This window comes from Pholcus phalangioides, unplaced genomic scaffold, assembly GCF_987345545.1.
Source record: "Pholcus phalangioides strain wild (caught in Gottingen) unplaced genomic scaffold, Ppha-v1.0 ptg000005l_1, whole genome shotgun sequence".
Lineage (NCBI taxonomy): Eukaryota > Metazoa > Arthropoda > Arachnida > Araneae > Pholcidae > Pholcus > Pholcus phalangioides.
Window position 1 is genome coordinate 2440885 of NW_028301598.1, and position 23002 is coordinate 2463886.

Genomic DNA, 23002 nt, shown 5'->3' on the forward strand with positions numbered 1-23002 from the left:
GCTCCAGGAAAAGCAACAAAACTGAACAGGCGGTCAGTGCCGTCTTAACGCATGGGCCCACCCGGGCACCTCACAGGAATCAGAACCGGCTGAAATTTTCGAAAATTCGTTAGGTAGGGCCTCTGGAAAATCACTTGGCCCGGGGGCCCACGATGCTGTTAAGACGGCCCTGCAGGCAGTAGGAACACAGGCGAATTTAACTTCTAAAGGGCCCCGAAAAACCCAAACTACACATTATTTGCAAATTTAAGGGGGGGGGGGGACAATATTTCCATTTGCGCCCGGGGGGGCCTCGACCGAATTTAATTCGCCACTGGGTAGGAACAATTCATTATAAAGAAAGTGAAACTGACTGATCAGTGTTTGAGGTTTCCCTGTGTCGTCTTTTTTTTTTTTTAACGTTCTGTTTAATTTGGCGAAAATTATTCCCCCCCCCCACTATCAATACAGTGGCGCTATCTGTTGTGAAATTGAGAAAGTGACTACAGAGAATGCGCGCGCAGGTGTTCACCTTTTCAGTTTTCGAAGCTGATAACCTCAGGTTGGAGCATTGGAAAAAAATATGAGGCACACTGTATAGCGACTTTAATTAATCTGATGATTCATTAAAACAAAATAAAGCCTGAAAAAAATAGGGACGTCCCGTTAAACACAGGTTGTATGGTCATCCGAATCGTAATAATGTGAGGAGTAGCAGCTGTTTGTTTACAAGTTGCTCCTTCATCTCATTAACTAATTTTTTTGTTTATATATGAAAATGCTTGAAAATGTTTCCTTTTGCTTGAGAACTAATGCATAGAAGGTTATTTTTATGATTTTTAAAATGCCGGTTCTAGGGAAATATTTATTTTGATAAAACACTTATTTAATTAAAAATAAACTTGTTTAATGGAAACCGGTTTAAATGACGCAATAATAACCTTGACTAAGGAAATAGGATGTGAACAATGGCAAGTTTCGATGATGTCTAAAACCTGTGATATAAATTAATTATAAAAGAAAAAAAAAACATGTCCAAGATATTTGCGAAATCAAAATTATTCGCCGCTATTTATTCCCATGGGAATCTCGATTTGTCACTGAAGCGTGTCGCGTTTAAACATTTAAATTCGTCGAAATGTGCTGTGGTGCTATCAAGTTGCGCAAGAGTGTTGCCATGTTACAGCTTACCTGTTCAAGAGCCTTTGAAAGTACTCGCAGCGAGCAAAGCAACGCTCTCAAACAAGTGTCACACCAAGGCGAAGCTTCGAGATGTACCGAATGAAGTAACATTCATTGAAAAGTTTGTCAATAGCATGCCCGGTGGAGTTCAACCTTATTTGAGACTGACTAGAGTGGACAAACCTATTGGTAAACCTCATTTTATGTGATGCGCGAGCAACCGAAAATCACTGGGCACAGACATTGCTATTAATTCCCAAAGCACTGGGATGGGTAATTAATGTGCCCAGGGAGCCTTTATGATAATTATGTATGGTACTATGATTTGTCACCGATTACAGTGGATCCTGCTTATGACGTTTTTCAAAAACCTTCATGGAAAAACTTTAAACGGGAAATTTTAATGAGTAATAGTTAGTTTGGAATAGAGTTTAGACCCCTCATCCCCAAAATAAGTTTCATTAAGTGGGAAAACGTTATAAGTGGAATTGACTGTATGTGTCTAAGCCGCAGTTTCCTAGCCTTTTTATCCCACTGCCTCCAATGCAATCAAACACATAGGATCCTATGTTATACCCGCAGTTTCTACCGTCCCTGGAACATTCCCAGGGGGCATTAACGCCCATGTTGGGAATCACTGATCTAAGCAGAGGGATTATACAATGGTTGCTAAAGTGACAAAGAGGTGATAAACAAAAAATTATGGCTAGAGCCCTGTCAACCCCACTTTTATGGAGGCTATGGTTGAGTGATCATAGTGACAGACGTGTATAGCGTGAAAACCCAGGTTTGAACCCTACCTGTGTTGCAGTGGTGATCGGCTGAAGTTGGTTTTCTGTTTTTCCCAACGTTAAGGCACTAAATGAGAGCCGATCTCTCCATTAAAAAGTCTTGCCGCAGAGCGCAAGAGGCCTACAATAGGCACTGGTATAAATCTTCAATCATTACACTTCCCTCATGATTCGAAAAATAGATGACAGTACTATAACGATCATTACTCAGAAATAAACTTCATGTTAGGTTCACAACATGAGCCAATTTGTTAGAAGTTCAGCAAAGGAATATAGACAGAGGTGAATGTGTGTGATTTAGTAGTAAATCAATCAAGTGGCCTGTGGCACATTCCCAAATCACCTGAGTGACCTGCGGCACAAAATCCAGAGCCTTTAAGTGGCCTGCAGCAAATTTCTATATCAGTTGAGTGACCACCCACATCATATTTACAGATCACTTAAATGACCTGCTGTACGTTGCAGATCACTTCATTAAGTTGCCTGAGACACTCTTTCAAATCAATGAAGTGACCACACTCTCTTAAAGGGTGAACACTCTAGCTTTATGCCTCGACTGATTCACGAAGTGGCCAGCTGTTTCAGAAACTGCAAGGATTCAGGCATTCACTTTGTGACACACAAAAATATGGTTCAAGTCCAATGTCTGGTGTCTTCCTGGAGTAGTGGCTAGGTCCATAATTGGAGCAACAACCACATAGTCACTGATCAGATCCACTAAATTTCATGGCCGTCTGGATGCTCGTAATTAGATGGTGCATATACCTGATATTTTCTTGCATTGTTTTTTTTAGACGGGAGTTAATTGTACGTGTAATACAATCTAAATCTTCAAACCTAATAATTTTTTTTCCTTTTGGCAGGCACGTGGTTACTATTATGGCCTTGTTACTGGAGCATCGGAATGGCAACGGCACCAGGGCACCTCCCCGATCCGTATTGGATATGTTTGTTTGGTGCTGGAGCTTTTTTAATGAGAGGAGCTGGTTGTATCTTGAACGATATGTGGGACAAGGACATTGACGTCAAAGTAAGATAAACGACACAAAATTGCCACCCCCATCTTTAAAACAATCACTAGGGGGGGGGGGCAAGTTGTTAAACAAGATGACTGAAAAGTAATTAAAAAGGGAAGAGAATAACTGTAACAGATATGGATGTTAGTTATACCCAAGTACAGCGACCTGAAATTCAAGAAAAAACATATAACAAAGATGTTTTTTGCAGAATGGTTGGCTTCATCTAAGAGGTGTAGGTAGAGATAGACAGCTTTTTCTCATCCCAATATATCAAGGAAACAGATATTTTCTGGATTTTATGCAGAGGTGAACGTGGAAAGAAAAGTCATCTGGTCTCTTCCAGGACTAGAACCCAGGCCCTCTTCCATTCCAAATACAGAGATGCATTTATGGAGGAGGGCTTAGTGGGCTATAGCTCAGGGCAGCAAATTTGAGGAATGATAGTAAAAAAAAAAATTAATGGGAGAAGGGTGGCAAAATTTGTACACCACACAGGCAGTAAAGCAATAAAGTGACTATGAGAGTAAGAGATCAGGTGAATGACCTGAAAGTGATCTGAGTGACTAAAAAAAGTATGCAAGCATCTCTATGACCAAAAGAAGGATTTGGAGACATAGGATAGGGGGTGGGAGTGTATCTTAGCAGACTATAGCTCAGGACTTGAGGAATAGGTGATCAAGATTAGAATGGGTAAAGGACATCAAAATTTGTTGTATATCCCACTGGTGGCAGAACCCTAAATCTGCCTCTAAGTATGAAGAGCTTTTTTTATTTCTTCCGCCATGTATATCTAGTTTTCTTTTAAGCATGTCTGCGGTGGTAGAATATAGGACATCAGAGAGTAAGATATTCAATGTATCCACAAACCTGTTCGGGCAAAAAAATTCCCAAAACTCAAAAACAACCTAGAATTGTTTCTCATAAGATTCAATCTATGGGTTGGTGTGATTTGGGAGCGATGGGGGAAAAACTTTCTGAAGAAGGAGGGAGCAATGGAACAAAAAGTTTGAGAAGCTGGACTACATTACGAACTTCTGTGACCTATTCAGTTCAGTTCTGTCTTAACACATGGGCCAACCCAGGCATTACCTGGGGGGTCATGACAACATCTGCAATGATGAATCAATGTATTTCAACATCCCAATTGTTATGCTGTGCGAGTTCATTTAAATACTTCAATAGTTTACCATTTGAACCCGATCAAATGCTTTTCCAAAATCAGGATAGGCAATGTCCTTATTTTTATTCGTATTAAAAAAAAAGCTGTGATCCTAAACAAAGGGTGTTTGGTTGCAAATGATTCACCCTTTCCCCCCAAACCATCCTGGTTATCCGACAATAAGTTATTGTCCTCCATCCATTCTGCCAGTTGATTTTTAATAGCGATTCCCAGTATTTTTGAGATTGAGTTCGTTAAACTAACAGGTTTCTCTGCCACTTTTTAGCATGCAAAAATTCTATATGGCTGAAAATTTTTTTCACCTGTATTTAATCTTTAATTCAAATTTAAATGAAATTGTCAACAATTACAAATTCAACTTTGATGGTTATCAATAAAGTATGCAATTTTTCGCCATGGAATCTAATTAGTTGATCATGTGCCTAGGTGACAAGAACAAAACAACGACCGCTAGCGTCCGGTCAGATAACCATGTTAGATGCTTGGATGTTGCTGGGTGGTCAGTTGTCTCTGGCGCTATTAGTTCTTCTTCAGCTCAACTTGTACAGGTATGTTTCTTGTTTCAATTCCTTTATTGTCTTAGTAAATATATTGCGTATTTCAACGTGTGTATGTGTGCAATTGAAAGGTACCTCTACTGGTAATGGTAATGTTCCTGATTCTTTTGGCTCTTGATATCGTAAAAAAGTTGACGCGATCTCGCATGCTAGAACACTTTTCTTCAACCTTTTCATATCTTCAGATCTGTGAAAATAATGAAATAATTTCAGACTGGAGGCAATGACAGAAATAGTCTGCTTTGGACAGGCAAAAAATGAATTAGCGTGGAACGTAAGAATGAATATTTTGTGCTTCACATATTTATTTTTACGTTATCACAACTGAGTTGATGGTTTTTTGCTTTCGTCCACACGTGTTATGGAATTGTGTGTAATATTCTTCCCACAGTTTCCGGTAAGTGTGCCTCACTCGGAAAATGAACACACCTGCGAGTGTGAATATTTATGATACAAAACTAGATGTAGCATTGTAACCATGCCTATGTGTGCTTGAAGTTATTTTCAAATTCTGCTTGGAGAAAACTGTGGGCTGATTGCATTATTGAATGTGACTTTGAGGGGCTGGCTTATGAACAGGAGCCAACATTTGTCGAAGAAATTGTGTCCTTGGGCAAGACCATGTAACTGGAGGTGCATGAGGATGACATTCAAAAACTAGTGGTGGAAAATGTCTAGGAGTTGATGGTAGATGAAGCGATGGGTCTCTTTTGCACACACGAGCAGGAATGAATGAATGCCAGAACTTTGCCACTGGACTTACCCCATTGTGGAGATCTCTTCCAGCTCAGCTTCGTGAGTCCAGAACACTTTATTTTGTGTCAAAAAAAAAAACTGAATGTGCACACAAGCAAGAGTTTAGGCTATAAATGGTATCTCACCGAATGGGGCACCAAATTAGAACCTGTAAACATTTCCATGGAGCCCTGACCTGGAAGCTTGTCGGTCATCCCACAGTGTGAGTGCCATGAAAAATTTTCATTTGCATTCATTTTACCAACGAATAAAATCCAGGGCCCCAACCAATTACCCGGGACACCAATTCGCATACTTTTTGTGGGGCCCAGGGTTTAAGCTGGATAAAAAATTTCTTTCACAAAAAGCAAAAATGGGGGGGGGGAAAGCTTTAGCAGAATGCTACAATGCTAAGGTGCCATTCAAGTCAGCACATTTTTAGCCATTTTTGACCCCTCCCCCCTTATCAACAAAAGTCAGCAAAACACTGACCCCCCTCCACCCCTTGTCAGCAAAATTTAGTCAGCAGCTTAGAATATTTCATATCTTCAAAAAACGGGGTTGATGATGTAAGCAACCTTCACCCCCCCCCCCCCGCCATCAAAAGTCAGCAAATCCATCCAGAAACCCCCCCCCCCCCGATTCTGACATAATACTTGAATGACCCCTAATGTACTGATTGATGGTTAGATGGTCAGATGTCTACTCGTTGCCTACCTCCTGTACGCATTTTTGCAAAAGTGGCTACTACTTTTTCGCATTCTACGATTTTCTTTCGCATTTTGCAAAAAATATGACCGTAGCTTAAACTTTGGTGGGGCCCAGACTGGCTTTATCTCGGGCTTCCGCTATTGCAAATTCTACAACAGAAAAGAATGAGATTCATCCAGGGCCCCCAAAATGAAACCTGTAAACATGGGGGGCCCCGACTTGGAAGCTTGTCGGTTATCCCCTGGTGTGAGTGCCATGAAAAATTTTCATTTGTATTCGTTTTACCAACGAATAAAATCCAGGGCCCCCAACCAATTACCCGAGACACCAATTCGCATAGTGGGGCCCCAGACTGGCGTTATCGTGGGCTCTGTTGCAAATTCTACAACAGAAAAGAATGAGATTCATCCAGGGCCCCCAAAATGAAACCTGTTAACATGGGGGGGGGGCCACCTGACTTGGAAGCTTGTCGGTCATCCCCCGGTGTGAGTGCCATGAAAAATTTTCATTTGTATTCGTTTCACCAACGAATAAAATCCAGGGCCCCAACCAATTACCCGGGACACCAATTCACATACTTTTGGTGGGGGCCCAGACTGGCTTTATCTCTGGCTTCTGCTGTTGCAAATTCTACAACGGAAAAGAAAGATTCATCCAGGGCCTCCAAAATGAAACCTGTAAACATGGGGGCCCCCCGACTTGGAAGCTTGTCGGTCATCCCCTGGTGTGAGTGCCATGAAAAATTTTCATTTGTATTCGTTTTACCAACGAATAAAATCCAGGCCCACCCATGGAACTACTCGTGACCGAATTCGAAAATTTTATGGGGTCCCCAGACTGGATATATCTTTTGCTTTTGCTATCGCAAATTTTTCAACGTTAAAGCAGCAAGAAAACAAAGATCCATCAAGGGCCCCTGGAAATTAAAGCTTTTAACTTATACGTGCAATTTTCCCCCGGGTACCCCGACCCTGTGTGTTGGGAGCACTGCTGTTGTATGTATATTATACATATACATACATATCTGCATGACCCCCCCCCCACAAGGGCAGGGCTGACCGAGGCCACAACAATTCTTATCAGTTTTTGATTTTTCACACTATAAATTAACCACAGAGGGGCCCCTGAAAAGCTGGTTTGGGTTCTTGCCATTTAAATTCCAGCCTAAGGGCTCTGCTGTAGGATGTAGGAGCCACTCGGTACATGCACATAACATGGTCCCGATGGATCAAATGGGTCCCGATATGTGCTACAGTTAAATGAATATTTGATCCAAAATTGTAACCAACTTCTGTAACACAAAAACGTAACAGATTTCCGTCACCCATTTCCGTAACATAAAATCGTCACTAATTTTGGTTGCTTAGAAACAGGCCCTTTTCGAGTTTGTGATTTTATATTATAAAGTAGGTATATATTTTATTGTATTACTTATTATATTATCGTATTACTTATTATATTATCGTATTACTTATTATATTATCGTATTACTTATTATATTATCGTATTACTTATTATATTATTATTGTTGTGTTTAATTAGTTATTGAATGCTGTTTTTATTAGTAATTTTTATGTGATTGGAATGAATAATTGTGGAATGAATTATCTGAGTTTCCATTCTTTTCTATGGGAAAGTTCTATTCGAATAACAAGCTATTCAGATAATGAGCACATTGGCAGATTTCAGTTTTCAGTTTAAATTTCTCTCACATTGGTAGAAAACTCCCATGGACCAGCAGTCTGTGGACTAGCAGTTGAAGAACACTATTCTAGAGCAACAGTTCTCAACCGGCGCTCCGTGGAGCCCTTGAAACTCCTTGTGCACTCTCCAGGGGCTCTGCAGCCACTCGAAGAAAATAAAAATAAACCAGTAAAATTGAAAAAAAATAATTATAAATATTTTTAAATAGTAAATATAAATCAATAACTCTGATGAATAATTAAAAAATTGGCCTACAGGGCTCCCCCATAGAATTTTTGTACTAAAAAGGGCTCCACAAGTAAAAAAAAAGGTTGAGAACGGCTGTTCTAGAAGATATTATTACTATACTAATGTATATGGTAAACTTTTTTTTTCTTAATTACTGTTTTTCTCTCCTATCCTCAGCATAGTCCTGGGTTCGAGCTCTCTGTTCTTGGTTGTTACTTATCCTCTAGTCAAGAGATTTTCATATTGGCCACAGTTGATGCTGGGTATGTTTCAATTAGTCATTAGTAGGCTATTTCAATATTATAAAGGTTTTTAAAAACTAGCTGTTGCGAAGATGAATTTCTGGAAAGAGAGAAAATTCAACTGCCTTTGCGAGGAATCAAACCCACATCCTTTCACTTTCCGGGTGAACGCCCTAGACTACAAAGGCAAATAATCTCTCAATCTTTCTTTTCAATATTGTGTTTCACCTTTGTGCCATATTCTATATCTGCCTCTAGGATAAATAATTGAGTATTTTCCATCTTTTTTTTTTCGCTCTAAATTTTTTAAAAAGTGCAGATATTTTTATTTAAGTGAAAAAAATCGACCAGCAAATTGAACAAATTCCTTGTGATAAGATGACGTTCTCGTAAAACTTGTTCTTCACCTTCGTTCTCCTCCTAGAGAGTGGGTGATGGAACAGACCAGGAGAGGAATAGAAGCTACAGATACAGCACGGGACCCTATGGGTTGGGTTGACAGTGGGAATTTTTTTTTTTTTTTTTGGTGAATTGGGGGGGGGGGTGACGAGACACATTCGTTTTAAAAAATTGGGAGCAAATGTATGAATCAAATAAAAAATTCACCCTTATTTGTTCATGTGTAATTAAAAAATCTAAGCGGACTGCTCCAACACCATGGCACAGATACATTTTGAAGGACATTCTTTGAAAAGCATGAAATGACCTAACCAGCATTATTGTGGCAGCTCTTAGCCAGTAATACCCCAACAGCGACAGCTAATTGCTCATTTAACCCAGCTACCATGGGAGCCTAAGCTTGTGGATAGCTTAAGTTTGGGAATTCTGATCCCAGCAATACTATGTTTTGGGCATCCGCACTAAGCCGGATGTCAATGTGGTTGCTCGAGGGAACTCGGGGCAACCAGGTTGAATTTCTAAGGTAAGTGATTTAAGTAGAATAGAGTCTGGTTTATTTTTTTCATTAAGTAAGCATTAAGTTTCATTTCTGGATAGAAAATTCCTTTAGCAAAAAAGCAAAAATGGGGGGGGGGGGGGAAATCTTTAGCAAAATGCTACAATGCTAATGATTGATGGTTGGATGTCTACTCGTTTCGTACCTCCTTTATGCATTTTTGCAAAAGTGGCTACTACTTTCACATTCCAAGATTTTCTTTCACCGTAGCTTAAACCCTGCTATGCACGTCCTTGTAGTATCCAAAGATCATTCACTGCACTAGAATCCCCACTAATCCAAAAACTTGCTCAACCTGAACAGCTCTTGTAAAAAGACAATGTGCGTGAAAAAAAATTGAAGAATCATTAATAAAAAAACAAAAGCTCATAAATTCTGTGTATTGTAACACATATTACATAAATGAACACTGAATATAGGATTATACCTCATAATCATGCCGCCTGGCAGTCCAGTGGTTAGGGAGCTTGCTTCTGACTGCGCAGGTCTGGGTTCGAATCCCAGTTCGGGCATGGATGTCTGCTAACACCAACAAATTCCCTGGACAGATCGTAAAGATCTCTTGGGAATACGTGCTGATCACACACATAATTAATTGATGGTGAATTACATATTCACGTAAAAAAATTTTCCATCTCAATTCGAGGAAGTGACGTATAGGTACCTAGTGGACGATGCATTTCGTATCCATCATCTCAGAAACATGTGTGCCGCGATTGCATTATGATGCTGCTCCTTGTAATGAAGAGCAGTTTCAAAAGTGGAGCGTCGTAATAGATAATCTGTCACTCAAAGATGAGTCATTGCCAGTTGAAACTGGAAACAATTTCTGAATCTGAAAATTTGATGGCTGTTGGAGTCCAATGATTACATTTTCCTCTCACATATCTTTTTCTTCTGTTTCCTTGCAACCAGATTTGCACAAGATTTCTTCTAAAAACTGTTTCATTAGATTCCTTTGTTGTTTCTTGATCATCGTTGAAATCATGTTGTTGTCCATAATACGAACTACATGGTGGGGCAGCCAAACTTACACTTTCTTCAGGTATTAAAAAATGTATGAAAATTTTTTTTCAATTATTGCAGCAAATGTTAAAAGCACAAATGGAGCATGCAAGTATAAAAGCAGAAAAAGTTTCACTTTTTGTATATTACTCCAGGACGATGGCAAGCATAATTTTATACACATATATCTGAGTCTGATACAAAAATTATCACTGACCAGTGCCCTCTTAATGCATGGACCCACCCGGGCACTGTCCGGAACCTTACAAAAATTATAGAGAACTAACAAAGAACAAGAATTTTCCAAGTAGGGCCTCAGACAAATTGTTGGGCCTGAGGGGGCCCCCATGATGCTTTTAAGACGGCCCTGTCACTGACATATCATTTGTACTGCTGGTGTTATTGCACAAACTTCTTTAATCCATACTTTTAAGTCCTGCATTGTTGTTGGGAGAGTCTCAAAAACCTTTGACTTGAGATATGCCCATAAAAAGTAATCACAAGAGCTGAGGTTCGGCAATCGTGGAAACTTGTGAACTTAAGCAGTGGCCTCACCTTTTTGCTCCCCCCACCCCACCAGTTCCAGCCCTGCATTAACAAGAGCAATGAACACTGTTAGTAGCTGTATTGAAACAATATTAATTCCATCACAACTGGCCAATGCCAGTGAAACAGTAGTTAAGTATCTTCTGGCGGTAGAGCGGCGACTTTGTATATTGCTCTAATGTGTTATTTATGTTAGATTTATTAGATAATAAGAAATGCTGTGTCCCATATCACGAGCACAGACTACTAATCTACTTTCTAAAAAGCTTAAAAGCTACTTAAATCATAACTTGGTACTGTAGCAGCAGAAACTGGTCTAACAGGTTCTCTAGCTACCTGTTGTACTAAATAGGCACTGCTGATCGCATTGAGTTACCTTGATCGGTTGTGTTTCTTCCTTATTTGTATGCGCTTGTCTTACCAGTTTTTCTGACTTAGTGTATTTACGGTGTTTTTTTAAATGTTATTTCAGGACTGACATTCAATTGGGGTGCTTTTCTAGGCTGGTCAGCTTTACAAGGCTCGTGCAATTGGTCAGTAGTATTGCCATTATATGCTGCTGGTATTTCATGGACAATGATATATGATACGATATATGCACACCAGGTAAAACTTCAAAAATTTCTTGTTTATTGAACTTTTCAAGCTTATTTATGATGCCATTTATTAATGAACTGACAACTAGTTGTATGTTTGATGTTATGTAATAGAAAATAACAATACATTAAAACATTTATATCAATTATCAAGTGCAGTGTAAAATACATTCTGGATACTCTAAAATGAATCTAATGTAATCTTTCCAGGATAAAGTGGATGATGTTCTCGTTAAAGTAAAATCTACTGCATTGCTTTTCAAAGAAAGAACCAAATCATGGCTTTCGCTGTTCGCAGCAACTTCGACGACGTGTTTTGTGGCTTCAGGATATTTTGCTGGACAGACTTGGCCATATTATGCTGCTGTTGCGACTGCAGCTGGAATGTTTGCTAAACAAGTTAGTCTCTTTATTTCATATATACAGAGGATCTCACTTGGAATGACTCATTTTAACTCTCACATCATAAACAACTCTAGATGTAAATACAACGCCACAACAGGCAAAATGCCCAACGAGGTGGCTGAAAAAAGATCCCCATAAGAATATGGATGTCATACATTTCAAAAATACAGCAACCCAATTAAAAATACAATTAACAAAAATTGTAAACAAATATATACATATGATAAAATATTATACAATGCCCATAAAGAATATTTATGGTTGTCTTATTCTAAGTATGGATAGCTTCTCGATTTACCCCAACATGTTTATCGTATTTCTTTTTAAACGTGTCAATTGTGTTACAATTTACTACCTTCGGGGGTAAGCTATTCCATTTATTGAAAATTTTGAACACTTCGATCATATCTCCTCAACACCTGCATTCATCCAATGTAAACGTATTCAAAAAATTAAGTCTCTCTTCATAACTCAAGCCCTGTGTGCCAATAAGGACACGCGTATCTCTTCTCTGCACCCCTTCAACCAAGTCTATGTCCCTCTGTAGGTATGGTCTCCAAAACCTTACAGCATACTCCAGTCCAAGACAAACTAAGCCTCGAAAAAGTGGAAGAATGACTTTAGGAGAACGGGAAGAGACCTTTTTGAAAATGAGACAAAGCATTCTATTCGCTTTTTTGACCACCGCTGAACAATGTTCAGAAAACCTAAGCCGCTCATCAATGAGAATTCCCAAATCGGTGACCCTAGTTGCATCCGGGATAGTGACACCATTCAACTCTTAAGAGAACCGTGGGTTGTTCTAACCAAAATGAGCGACCATGCACTTATCAACGCTAAACGTCATGCTGCAATCCTGTTTAGGTTGGTTCTCCCTATCATTTTGATTCCCGATTACCCCCATTAGCTTCACATCATCAGCAAATTTGCTTGTAATCCCATCGATACTCTGATAGAGTTTATCGATAAAAAGTGAAAAAAGTATGGAACCAAGGACACTCCCTTGAGGAACTCCACTTGTGACGTCTGTCTAACCAGAGAATTTCCTGTTCACCATAACTCGTTGCGACCTATCTCTTAACCACGATTCTATCCAATTCAGCAAGTTGCCCCCAATTCCAATCTTGTGCAAACGCTTCAAGAGTTTACCACGTTGGACACGATCGAATGCCTTCTGGAAATCAAGGTAAACAGCATCTACATTTTTGCCCTTACCCAAAGGGAAAAAAGGATAAGGGCAAAAGCCTTCGTCACGTGATCATAGAAGCAAAGGAGGTTAGTTACACATGACTTCCCCTTCCTGAACCCATGCTGATTATCCGACAATACATTATTCTCGTCTATCCACTTCACAAAGTGCCTTTTGATGATAATTTCCAAAATTTTTGAGAGGGAACTCATCAAACTCATTGGACGATAATTGAACACAGCTTCTCTACTACTCTTCTTAAATGTTGGAACAACATTAGCAAGTTTCCAATCCCTTGGGACGATACCCTCAGCAACACTACTCCTGTATATTTGTGCGACTGGCCCCAACAATTCATTAGCACAATCCCTCAGGGAAAGGGATAGATATCATCTGGTCCTGTGCTTTGCTTGCACATACATTTGTTTGAAGATTTAGGATTTCCACGTCTTCTACTTGAATATTGTTGAGGGTTTTATTACTCCATGCAACACCCGTATATCGAATATCATTATCTCCATTAAAAACCGACGCGAAAAAGTCATTGAAAGCACTACACATGCCTACATTGCTCTCTAACCTAGAGCCTCCTATCGAGATGGGGTCAACTGTCCCCTTACATCCATTATTGACGTATCAAAAAAATTATTTTGGGTCAGAGCCAATGTTATCTGCCAACCTAGATTCAACTTCCATTTTGCCATCCCTTATCGCTTTGTTCAACACTCTTCTTTTATCAGTAAACAATGATAGGTCACCTTGTCCACTCTTATACTCTCTGAATGCTCTTTTGTTTTCAAGATAAAGGTTACGCACGCTATCCGTGAACCATAGAGGGTGCGATGTACAAACACGTTTTTTTCGAACAAAGGGTATGACGTCGTGCAAAACAGAGGACAACTTCAAACTAAATTCTTCCCATTGACTTACCAGCCCCTACTGATTCCAACCGGCAGTGCCATCTTAACGCATGGGCTCACCCGGGCACCTCAAGAGTCAAGGAGCCTCATAGAAATCAGATCTGATTAAAATTTACCAGAATTTACCAGATAGGGCCTCAAAAAAACCACTTGGCCCGGGGGCCCATGATGTTCTTAATACGGCTCTGCCAACTGGTCTTTGAAAACTTCCGCTAACGTTCCTCTCAGAACATCAAAGTTAGTTCTTCAAAAACAAGGAACCAGTCTTTTGTTATCAACCTTACTTGAAGAAAAGTTACAGTGAAATCTGACTATACGATGATCACTGGAAGAAAACTCTTCCCCAACGAAACATGTTCAACAAGATCCTCAGAACTAGTAAGAACTAAATCCAAAATAGCAGTACCCCTAGTGGCTTCTGATACATGCTGATACAAAAAATTTTCGAGCACCAACTTAAGAAAGTCTCTTTCATACTGATCTCTAGATGAAAGGTTCTCCCAATCAATACCTGGGTAATTGAAATCGCCTAGTATGAGAACCCTCTTACGCTTACACATGTAGTAGATTAAAGAAACGTAGAAATGAATATATATATACATATATTTTTTCCTTTTTTAAAGGGGCTCTAAGCATTTCGATCTCAAGTTATCCATCTGTTTCAGCTTCTAAAAATGCTTAGTTAAAGCTGTGGAACTTCTTCGATTACTTTATGTGCCCATAACTAATTTTGAAACGTAAACTATATGAATTTATGCAGTTGAATATTAAAAGACAATACAAACACGTTTTCATTTTCGAGCTTGAGAAGATGTAAATAAATGGTTGAAATCAATGTTATTGCATGGATATCCAACTCAAAATTAGGTCCGGATAATTACTTGATATTTAATGTCCTGGGGTTTGTATATCTCTAAGCAAATTCAATATTTCAGAAATCGAGAATTCGATACAATTTTTAAAATGATTGATGTGGCAGAAAACCCCCCACTAAATTTCCGCATTTATACAGTTAACACTGATTGCCGCTGTGGTGGTCGAGTGGTTATAGTGACGGACTCGCGATGCGAGGATCCGGGCTGATTGGTTGAAGTTGGTTTTCTGTGGTTCCCAACTTCAAAGCGCGAATGCGAGCCGATCTCCCCGTTAAAAAGTCTCGCCACAGAGAGCAACAGGCCTACAACGTTACAAATATTCAATCATTACATTTCACTCACAATTTGAAGTATAGATGGCAGCACTGAAATATCATACACAACACTAGCTACTCACTCAGACTGTTAGGTGTACACACTCACTTTGTTCCAGACTCTGCCACGAAGCTGGGCTGGAAGAGATCTCGGCCGGGATAAGTCCGGTGGCAGAGACCCTGGCGTTCATTCATTCAGTTAACACTGATTTCTATGGGGATCATCCTGTGCCTGACCCTCGAAGGGATGCTGATGATGATTCTGACAACTATTGAAAACTGGCAAACCATTATAAAGTCAAATTATTATACAGATACGTACAGCATTGAAGAAGTGACAAACCATTGTAAAGACATATACACGTCTGAAACGCATTGCTAGGGAACCACGGTAACTAAAGTAAATGTTCCGAAAGTGATTGTTGAGGCATAAAAACCATTGTTGCCTGACAGTTTTTTTACCCATTTGGGGCATTTGCCCTGCTCTGACAAACTTTTTAAATAGTCTATCATTCAAGTCGGGTCCCATTTGGTATATATGCAAAAGTTGGTGATGATCGATCTAAAATTGTAGATTTTTATAGAGAACAGACACACACACAGACATACAGAAAATTAATTTTATATATATAGATTGCTGTTAGGAGCATCTTTCTTTCTTTTTTTGCCATGCATAAAATCTGTTTCATTTAGCATTATAAAAATACTTCAAAATGTCTACCAGAAATGCCCCAAGTTTCATTTCTTTGAAGGATGTCCGTAGTTAAGTATGACGAAAATACCACTGTTCCTTAGGTTGCACACATAGCAAGACGGAGAGCAAAGCAACAAGGGGAGAAGAGATTCGAGCAATGAAATCAAACACACTGATTCTAATGCACCTGTGTATAGTGGCATGCATTGCAGCAGGGTGTGAACTCTGCGATAAGAGCAATGCATTCAAGATATTTTGTTTTCGCTGCTCTGCTTGCTTGTGTGTAGTTTCAAGATGGCTCGTTTTCGCTGTTAAAAGCAGTAATAAGGCAAAAAATGTCATCAGAATCGTTGATGTTAAGTTCTTGACATGCTTCAAAATGGTGTGGGCGATCAAATGGAAACAGCTAGTACAGAATAACTTTCATACATTTCCCATAAAACGTTTTTCGTGCACATGTGCCTAAAACCAAACCAAAAATGATTTATATTTTGAGTTTTAAGCCAATTTATCGTGCACCGTGTGTGGGAAAATGTATTTGAGTAGTCTGAATTAAAAAATCATGTATGTTTCTGTGGAAAAGTTTTCAAGTTTTATTTGTTTGTTTATTTTTGGTGTAACGTCAATATTTCCATACTGGAAGCGTACCAAATGTTTTTATGCTGGATTTTTGTGTGTCAATAAATATGTTTCTTGTGTGAAAAAATTAAACTAACAAATATGCATACAAATAAAGCTATTCAAGTGGTTGGGGGGGGGGGGGGTCCACTTCTATCCTCCCGCCTATTCTAATAATATAAATTTGAACGGTAAGGGGGGGGGCTTTGATAAACTTTTAACAATCGCCAGTATAACTTGATGATGGTAACTAAATTATTTTCATCCATCTATTCATCAACTATTTGACTCCATCATAAAAATATTTGCAATCAAGAATTAAGAATGTGATCAGAATTCAGTTTTGATATTTATTTCAACATTAGTAAAACATTATTTAAACTTAACAAAATAATAAAAAATTAAAATCTGGTTAAAATGTTAAGGCAGCCAGTTGCTACCCAACTGGAAAAGCGTATTCACACAGTGAAGAGCGTGAAATATATAGATTGCAACAGCGCCACGAACAGTCCTACAATATGAAAATTACATATGTATTTTTTTTCTTTGCTTGCAACAAACTTGATATTTTTCTCAATTTTTTACAGATAAATTTAGTAGAAAATATTATTGATCTTTTGAGAAGTGATCGCACTCAAGTTCCGCGGGAAAAGATGTAGGGAGGAAAGAGACCAACATATGATTAATATTTCCGTAGTTATATTTATAAATAGCGATATTCACACAACACTATTATTTCTAAACAGTTGTCTGAGCAATGGTTTTTATAATTATGAAAATTTTAAGCATTCTTTAATTAAAAAACCAAGCTGATTGCGAGTTTCTATTCGATACTCTCTGCTACATTAATGTGTGCTATGTTCTTTACTCTCAGCTATATTCTCATCTTGCTTCTCTTCCTTCTCATTCGTCGCTTTGCTCACTGCTCCCATGATGTTCTTAGCCTTAGCAGTATGTAATACTCTCCTTGTATAAGAGAGAACCCCCCCCCCTCCTATTTTCGAGACCATAAATCCTAAACATGTTTTAGGATTTTTTACATGCTCGAGTGGAATTTTTACATTGTCATTACCCCGGTCATGTAGATAGGGGCAATATAGATCTATCCAGCCCTGCAGTGCTGTAATGTAGAAATCTTTTTGTGATAATTCTCTCTGTTTAAATTTATATAGACTTTTTCCAGGATAAATTATGCAGCCCCTTTTGGAGACATGAATGCGAGCTGGTGTCCCATTTGGAAAATTCCCTCTGTAGAGAACAGGCAGACGTTTAACACAATGTTTAAATTACATGAGAATTCAGGCATTTGTCATATCTTATTATCAAAATATGGGAGAGAGAGATGGCAGCACCAGTGTAACACAAAACAAGCAAGTTTTGCTTTGCCACTGTTAGTAGTTAAACATGTTCCTGCATGTATTTGTTCGTTAGAAATTCCCAAGAGGAATGTTTATGAGGTTCATGTATGGACAGTAAAACAGTGTAATAGTTACTTTTGAACTTCGAACAAAATTTCAGATGGTTTTGTCATAGTGTACTTGCTTCAGCTTTACTGTAAAATTCAAGTGCTGTTATTGTATTTTTTCTGAAATTTTGTAGCCGTAATTGTAGAGCAGGCAGACCTTCAACACATGATTTTAACATAACCTGAAAATTCAAGTATTTGCCATCTTCATTTTGAAATAAGGACAGATGACAGCACCAACAAAAACATGAAACAAGCATAACTCTGACAACAAATGTATTAAGAGCCCACACATACACTCAGGATACACACACTTCGCAAAGCGAATGTGTACAAGGTGCACGTGCAGTTGAGTGGATCAGGGTTTAAGATCAGGTCTTCTTTTGCATTTTTTGCAAAAAATGCAAAAGAAAATCTTAGAATGCAAAAGTAGTAGTAGCCACTTTTGCAAAAATGCGTGCAGGATGTATGAAATGAGTAGACATCCAACCATCAATCATTAACATTGTAGCATTTTGCTAAAGCTTTTCCTCCCATTTTTGCTTTTTTGCGAAAGGAATTTTGTATCTAACTTAAACTGGTATGGATTACAGTCACACGGTTACATTTACCTCAAGTGTAAATTATACCATTCGAACAACTAAATTGAACACTTGTAACAGTGTTCCTACTTAATAATTAATAAGTATAACACAGTAGTACAGACAATTATTGTTTTCTTAAATTTCTTTACAGACCCTTTAATATATAAAGAATATGTTCTTTATAATTTATTATGTTTTTATGCTTATATCTCATAGGGGAAGGGCATGAAAATATGTGCTAACAGAAATATAAAATGTGACCTTATAGATACAGATCAAACATAATACATTATTATTATAAAACATGTTTTCCATGTTTATATATGAACGAATTTAATTTTAATATTTGCGAATATAACTTGCATATATGATCATCTCGCTATCTGTACACAGGGCCGGAACTGGGGGGGGGGGGGGTAATTGCCCAGGCGGCAAAATTTAGGGGTGGCAATTTTAAGAGGTAACAAAAAACACTGTTATAAAATTATCAAATTTTACAGTTGTAGAGGCGGAAAAAGTATGTTTGCCCCGGGGAGCAAAAATCCTAGTTTACCCTGTGAGTACATATTTTACAACGAGGTCGGTCGTAGGATTTTTTCTCTCAAAGCCTCGAGTATGTATAAAACATCAATAATCATTTAAAATGATTGAAATGTCATGTTAAGAAAAATAAAAGCAAATTTATTTTATTCATAGTTAACACCTACCTTCCACTCAACAGCAACTCTTGTCTTCGGCTCAAGCTCCTCGCATAGCTGGCTGTATTTTTCGTTAGCCTAAATATATTTTATTTTTTTTACATTAAATGCGTGTATGAAGCATTAATAGCATGGAAAACCACGAGGATAATTTTTTGAATCGAAAATATCTTGCATTCGAGCACAGATCACGCAGCTATTACAGAGAAAAAAGTTGTCGTTACGAACTAACAAGAGGGGCCTCTTTGTCGTTATACGAGGAAAAAAAAATTCCTTATTTAGGAAAAGGCGAGCGCGGAGTACGGAAATTTCCCTTTTTTTTGTTAAATAACGACAAACAGTGCGTGTAAGGAAAAAACTAGTTCTAAGGACAACGGGATTGTTCACCCCCTGTATCGATTCATGTCTCTAATTAAATTGTATTTCTTATTCTTCTATGCATGTGGTGTGCAGAGATGCATTTCGGGGCATAAACCCATCATAGATTTTAGTGGTTATCATTTTCTTTTTTGCGACGGTCTATGTTACTAAGCAATGCTATTGTGATCTGAAGATACTGAGAAATAGTTATTTCTTCAATCACCTCGAGGCTGTTGTGTATTAATTGAAGCAATTTTTGATTTTCCATTTCAGATAAACTCGCTGAACATAGACAGTCCAGAAGATTGTTGGCAGAAATTCAAATCAAATCAAAGAGTAGGTTGGATTATATTCTTGGGAATTATTAGCGGAACTTGGCTGAAGGGATACTTACAAGATAGAAGTCAGTCTAGCATATGTGACAAACTTTCTGTAGAAAAGCTTCATCCACCTGCTTTACATATAACGTGATTTTCTTTCTAGTGTCGTTCAATAGTTATTATTTTTGAATATTCTAATAAATTTTGTTGACGTTTTGCAAAATTTCTCTAGGTTATTTAACATGCACAAGTATGTCATGGTCGAGGCCCAGAGATGGTAAAATCGATGTTTTGCCTAGGTGAGATGGTAAAAGCCCTAATATGCTTGTAAACATTTTCATTTCAGACTTTTCAAGTCAGAGTGCATTTTTAATGAATGAACCAATTAACCCTCATGAACTTGTTAGTTTTTATACAAATACAAATACAACGCCACAACAGGCAAATTGCCCAACGAGGTGGCTGACTTAAGAACATCATGGATCCCCGAGCCATTTTTTGGAGGCCCTACCTACTACTGCTACACCCCAAATGCAACCCCCACCCAACGAAACCCCCAACGAATCGGTACATGCGGGAATGTGCGTGTACGTGTAGTGCAACCTGACGTAAAGTTTGTTTCTGTGTAATGTTTGTTATGTGTAGTGCTGCCATCTGCCACCAGTTTTTTTTTTCCCCTCTAACTATGAGTGAAGTGTTATGATTGAATGATTTATCGTTGTAGGACTGTTGCTCTCTGTGGCGAGACTTTTTAACAGGGAGATCGGCTCGCATTTGCGCCTTGAAGTTGGGAACCACAGAAAACCAACTTCAGCCGACCACCACTGTGGGGTTCGAACCCGGATCCTCGTATCGCGAGTCTGTCACTATAACCACTCGACCACCACAGCGGCAAGATGATTTGATGCTTATTAATTATTTAATTAATTAGCCACAATTAACATATTGGTTCATGATGCTAAGTAAGTAATAATCATCACTATTACTTAATAACTGAACTTTAAATCAGTTATTAAGTAATAGTGATGATAATTACTTACTTAGCATCATGAACCAATATGTTAATTGTGGCTAATTAACTAATTAATAAGCATCAAAAACTAACAAGTTCATGAGGGTTAATTGGTTCATTCACTAAAAAGTGAAGGTGTATTAACCCCTCTGCGCAGATCTCAGTACTTGATGCATCACAGACAGCAAACCCCATTTGCAGATCATTGTGTGCTGTACATCTCCATCTACTTTCTCAGTTGAAAGAGTGGATAGAGACCTTTTTTCTGTGAGACACCATCACGCTTTCCGAGTATCCATGGCTAGCCTTGGCCTAGTACATGGTTTAAACATTAGTCACAACTTTTGGATAAGAGATTGATACGGATCGGTTAAATTCTGGTTTTAACCAATCCATGTTGATCTCTTATCCAAAAATTGTGACCATAGTTTAAACTAGAGATGAGACGAATATATGGCTACTATTCAGTATTCGCCAATTTGGACCTTTTGCCAAATATTCGATTTGACCGAATAATGCTTAGGCATTCTGCCAGATATCTGTGTTAATCTAAGCACAACAAACTAATTTAAAAAATTATATTAATATTGCAAATTTTCACATAAAGTAACAATTTATATACTGATTATATTTTATTGTGTGGTGCATACCTATCTCTTTCTGTGCAATAGGTTAATTTCTGGGATAAGCAAAAACATGAAGCTGAGAATAAAATTCTACTGCAATAATGTGGAAGTGAACATGAATTAAATTCACTGACTGAAGGATGTACCTAGACAAGAAATGTATTGAGCTACTGAAAGGGCCAAAGAACATCTAGAAAAGAAAAATAAGTCTTAAATTTTATGAGAGATGCACTAATACCTGAAAGTAAATGATGGTTGACATTTTCTTAATCAGATGTAAAATTGTAACAAGTGTTGAAATAAAAGTTGATTCTATAAGTATACACAGTGATACCTCGGCTAACAAATAGAGATTCAGAACATTTTTGCTGATATGAATACATGCGCTAACATAAAATAACTGCGTTGTGAGCTGAATTTTCTCACCAATCATCAGAATTACTTTCACTAAGGCCTGGTTAACTCATGTTCACCTCAGAATATTTTTTCAGATGTACCTTTTTCTGAAATGCTTTGAACCATTTCATATAAAATAAAAGATTCAGTCAAAATAGAAAATGCATTGAAAAAAAGTAGCCTATGTTTTCAAAGCATGCATTCTTTCAGTGCAAGACTCTTAGTATCAAGTCGAGCATTGGGGGAGATTTCACGTATACGTAAAAAGTTTTCATTTCCAGGGGCCCTTGATGGATCTCATTAAATTTATTTATTTACAATAACCCCCAGAAGGCATGAAATGCACTTATACTGGAAGAAAAAAAAAAAAAAAATAGTCAGTACGGGAAGCACTTCGCATACGGAGCCAGGTCGAAATCCCCAATAGCGGAAGCAAATCTTGCGTAGGAGGCACATACAAGTTCTGATGGAAGACTGTTCCATATTCTTGCCACACGGCATCTATATCCGTGGAAAAAGCAATCCCTTCTAGCCATTGGTATTCTTATTTGGAAGCGATGCCTACGTAGGTTAACTCGCCTGTCTATGATCTCAAAGAAAGGCTCTCTCGATGGTAGATAAACATTTTGGTGGACTAGTTTGTAGCACATCTTCAGATCTGCAGCGATTCTACGCCATTCCAGTGAGTGTAAACCCAGAAATTGAAGTCTCTGGCAATAAGATAGACCGCTCATGCCAGGTATTCGTTTAGTAAACGACCTCTGTGGCTTTTCGAGGAGCTGTATGTCCTTGATTTTGTAAGGGCTCCATACTTGCGAACAGAACTCCAGGGTCGGGCGAACGTACACACAGAAAGCATATGACAACGTATGCGCATCACACTTACGGTATGCCGTACATAACATATATGAAATTCTATTAGCTTTGCAGACTATGCCATGATAATGATCAGTGAAATCCAGAATGCGGCTCATTGCAATACCTAAATCCACGCATGTATCCAATTGCTGTAACGTTTCATTACCTAGTTGGTAATACTCAGGATCGGTGCGTCTACCTAAATGCATTGATCCACTTTTTGATGATGAAATAGGTA

The 23002-nt window shown here is 38.3% G+C and overlaps 1 protein-coding gene across 5 annotated transcripts; it reads left to right on the top strand.

Moving 5' to 3' along the window:
• The first annotated feature begins 730 nt into the window (after positions 1-730).
• Positions 731-21833, top strand: Coq2 (ubiquinone biosynthesis protein COQ2, mitochondrial). 5 transcript variants are annotated; one of them, XM_089232098.1, is made up of 9 exons: positions 731-1350; positions 2816-2982; positions 4578-4699; positions 8264-8349; positions 11307-11440; positions 11641-11829; positions 19826-19955; positions 20105-20171; positions 21556-21833. In XM_089232098.1, exons 1-9 carry the CDS (start codon positions 1011-1013, stop codon positions 21632-21634), a joined length of 1314 nt encoding a protein of 437 aa, XP_089088224.1. In that variant the 5' UTR covers positions 731-1010; the 3' UTR covers positions 21635-21833. The 5 variants fall into 5 exon arrangements, with proteins under 5 accessions (XP_089088224.1, XP_089088227.1, XP_089088225.1 ...); XM_089232103.1 differs by lacking the exon at positions 731-1350 and adding an exon at positions 2566-2707; XM_089232101.1 differs by lacking the exon at positions 20105-20171 and having other exon boundaries at positions 19826-19888.
• The last annotated feature ends 1169 nt before the right edge of the window (positions 21834-23002 follow it).

Coding starts and splice junctions, on each gene's coding strand:
- Coq2 (XM_089232098.1), top strand. CDS start 1,011: ATGTCCAAGATATTTGCGAAATCAAAATTATTCGCCGCTATTTATTCC. Junction 11,441..11,640: donor ATACGATATATGCACACCAG/GTAAAACTTCAA, acceptor TAATCTTTCCAG/GATAAAGTGGATGATGTTCT. Junction 19,956..20,104: donor GGGATACTTACAAGATAGAA/GTCAGTCTAGCA, acceptor AAATTTCTCTAG/GTTATTTAACATGCACAAGT.